The sequence below is a fragment of the Aptenodytes forsteri genome, unplaced genomic scaffold (assembly GCF_000699145.1).
Source record: "Aptenodytes forsteri isolate BGI_AS27 unplaced genomic scaffold, ASM69914v1 Scaffold379, whole genome shotgun sequence".
Taxonomy (NCBI): Eukaryota; Metazoa; Chordata; class Aves; order Sphenisciformes; family Spheniscidae; genus Aptenodytes; species Aptenodytes forsteri.
Window position 1 is genome coordinate 3,038,884 of NW_008794088.1, and position 2,564 is coordinate 3,041,447.

Sequence of the window (2,564 nt, forward strand, 5' to 3'; positions counted from 1 at the left end):
CCAGAGGGTTTTTTAATGCATTGGGCGTCAGGTCCCAGCACCCCTGACTTCTCCTGTGGAGGCAACGACACGCTGAAATGCCGTCACAAAAAAGTGGGCATACCGCATTTACTGTTCTTGGTATTTCTAAGATAAAAATTAAACAGACCATATTAATTTAAACAAACCTCATTCCAGACTACATCATCCATACAAAGACATACAGAAGGGCACAAGCCCCAGAAAAACAAGGCAAAAAAAGAAAAGAAAAACCCTTTCAGATCCTCTTTTACAATTGCTAGCTTTTCTTTCCCTTCGGCTCTGACCTGAGTCTCACCTATGACCACGCAACTGAACTACACAAAACGCAAAGACACCTCCAGGGATGTCACCTTTGGACTCCATTTTCTCACTCAGACGCTACAAAAAAAACCCCCAAAACGCCCTCAAAGTCTCCTGCACGCACCCAGCTCTGAGGTCCTTGCTTTGCTGAGGGAGCAGTGTGCCCCAGGCGAGCGGCAGCCTGCAAGCGCTCCTGGTGTCCGGCTGTCTCCCATCTCCAGCTGGGTGTGATGCTGGTGGGAGGCTCAGCATCGGCAGCCTCGGGGAAGGAGTCCCGTGTATGTATGTATGTATGTATGTATGTATGTATGTATGTATATCTGCTCTGTGCAACAAGCCACACGCGTTTCCCAGATGCGGTGCTGCTCCCCGCCGGTGCGAATCACCCAGCACTCACAGGGAAAGCCCTCTGAGATGATGAAGTTTGGGCTCGCGCAGGCCACCCAGCCCCAGTCTTTCCACTGCTGTCACTGTGATGGACAGACGTGCCAGGTATCTGTGGGGTGCAGGCAGCTGCCCAGAGCAGCCGGGACAAAACCACTGCCACCTCCCTGAGTGCTGCCAACCACCTCTCAGCCAAACATGGTCTGCAGTCACCGCTGACCAGGCTGGGGCTGAAACAGCAACCCAAAGCAGGGAAAGGCTTATTCTCGACCCCCAGATGCCGGAGCAAGACGCATCCCTCGGAGGGATGCGTGGCTTTAGCATCGCTGAAAACACGCAGCGTTTCAGGGGCGGGAGGGCACTTGCCTTTGGTGCAGGGGTGCTCCCAGTCACACAAATGTGGGCTTCAGATCTTCTTTAAAATTCACCACAGGCTGGAGGCCACTGTGGTGCTCTGTCCAGTGGCCCACATGCCCGCTGGGCTCTGTGTCCGTGTCCGTGCTACTGCTGCCCAGGGAGCCGCGCGGGCTCTGGAAGCAGACCTCGCAGCAGGGCCGGTTGCAGCCATGAAACATCTCCTCGGAGCTGCTGCTGCTGGAGTCGGAGTCCGGGTAATAGTACAACGAGTGCAGGGAGGGCTCGGCGGGGCCCCCCAGGGCGCCCCCCCGCCACCGCTGCTGCTCCCGTGGGATGCACGGGGAAGCACCCTGGGACTCCGGCCATCCTGGCCATCCCTCTGGCTGGAGGCAGACCTCCCCAGGGATGGCTGGAGGGGACGGTGCTGGCAAGTGAAGGAGCCCTCCACCAGTCATCTCTCCTTCCCTCCCCAGGGAGATACGTGCCAACTCCCCACGGCCCCAGCTGCCCACCTCCTTCACCCCATGGCCAGCACAAGGGGACACATGCCCATGGAAGCAGGTGGAGGCATGGGGCAGCGGGATCCTCCGCCGCCGCCTTGCCAGGTAGGGGCTGAGGGCCATGCGGATGCCCGGGTGGCCCTCCTGGGCACCCCACGTTCCTCCCTGCTCGCCTGGGGGGCCCTGGCTGCCGCGTGGGAGCACCCCAGGTAAGGCCGGGCTGTAGGTTTTGCCATCCAGGCTCAGCTCTTGCAAGATTTCCCGCAGCTTCTCGCTGCTCACATAGCTGACTTTAGGGGACGACTCCCAGGCCACGCCAGCTGAGATATCCTGGCCCGGCAGCTGCTCCAGAGGCTGCCCCTGCCCCGCAGGTGTCCCATGCTCCCGTGCTTCTTTCAGGCCACATTCGAGGCCGTCCCCCATGTCAAAAAGCGGCGTCTGAGAGCAAACAGGCTCGTGGCTCACATGTTTCTGGAGGTCCTGAGCATCACTGGAAAGAGGCGGCGTACCCAGCAAGCAGGGAGGCTGCCACCCATCCCGCTCCAGATCCAGGGGGCAGCGGTCCCCCGGCGCATCCCCATGATGCCCTGCACTCTGGGTGCAGGGAGCCGCTGACGGTGCATGGGGGTTGCAGCCGCTCTCCGCAGACATCAGCCTCATCAGCTTCTCCTTGGCGCTGCTCACTTGCTCCTGCAGGCTTTCAATCACGGCATTTTTCTGCATCAAACAAATAAGCCTGTCAAGTGCGGGGCGGGCACAGGGTACAAAAACGCCACCTATCTGGAAGCAGGCACTGCCAGAAAATGAATCCGCACTGCACAGAGAGGTGCTCTGAGGCAGCGCGCTGGCAGGTTTGCAGATTTGGCCTGCAAGAACCACACCGGCAGCATGTGCGACCTCTTCCTCCCCTGGAGCCCCCCAGAGCCCCCCAGATGCAGGTTTGGGAAGGGGGGCACCAGGGCAGGTGGCTCTCCGAGCCGGGGCGCGCCCGCCGCTGCTGTG

At 60.0% G+C, this 2,564-nt stretch overlaps 1 protein-coding gene across 1 annotated transcript in view; it reads right to left on the reverse strand.

Annotated features, from left to right (window-relative positions):
* Positions 1–640: 640 nt before the first annotated feature.
* Positions 641–2,564, reverse strand: part of GPR156 (G protein-coupled receptor 156) — a 17,656-nt gene continuing 15,732 nt past the window's right edge. The window contains exon 11 of the mRNA XM_009274618.2: positions 641–2,279. Coding sequence (XP_009272893.1) covers positions 1,095–2,279 — 1,185 coding nt within the window. The 3' untranslated portion in view covers positions 641–1,094. The remainder of the gene's footprint in view (positions 2,280–2,564) is intronic.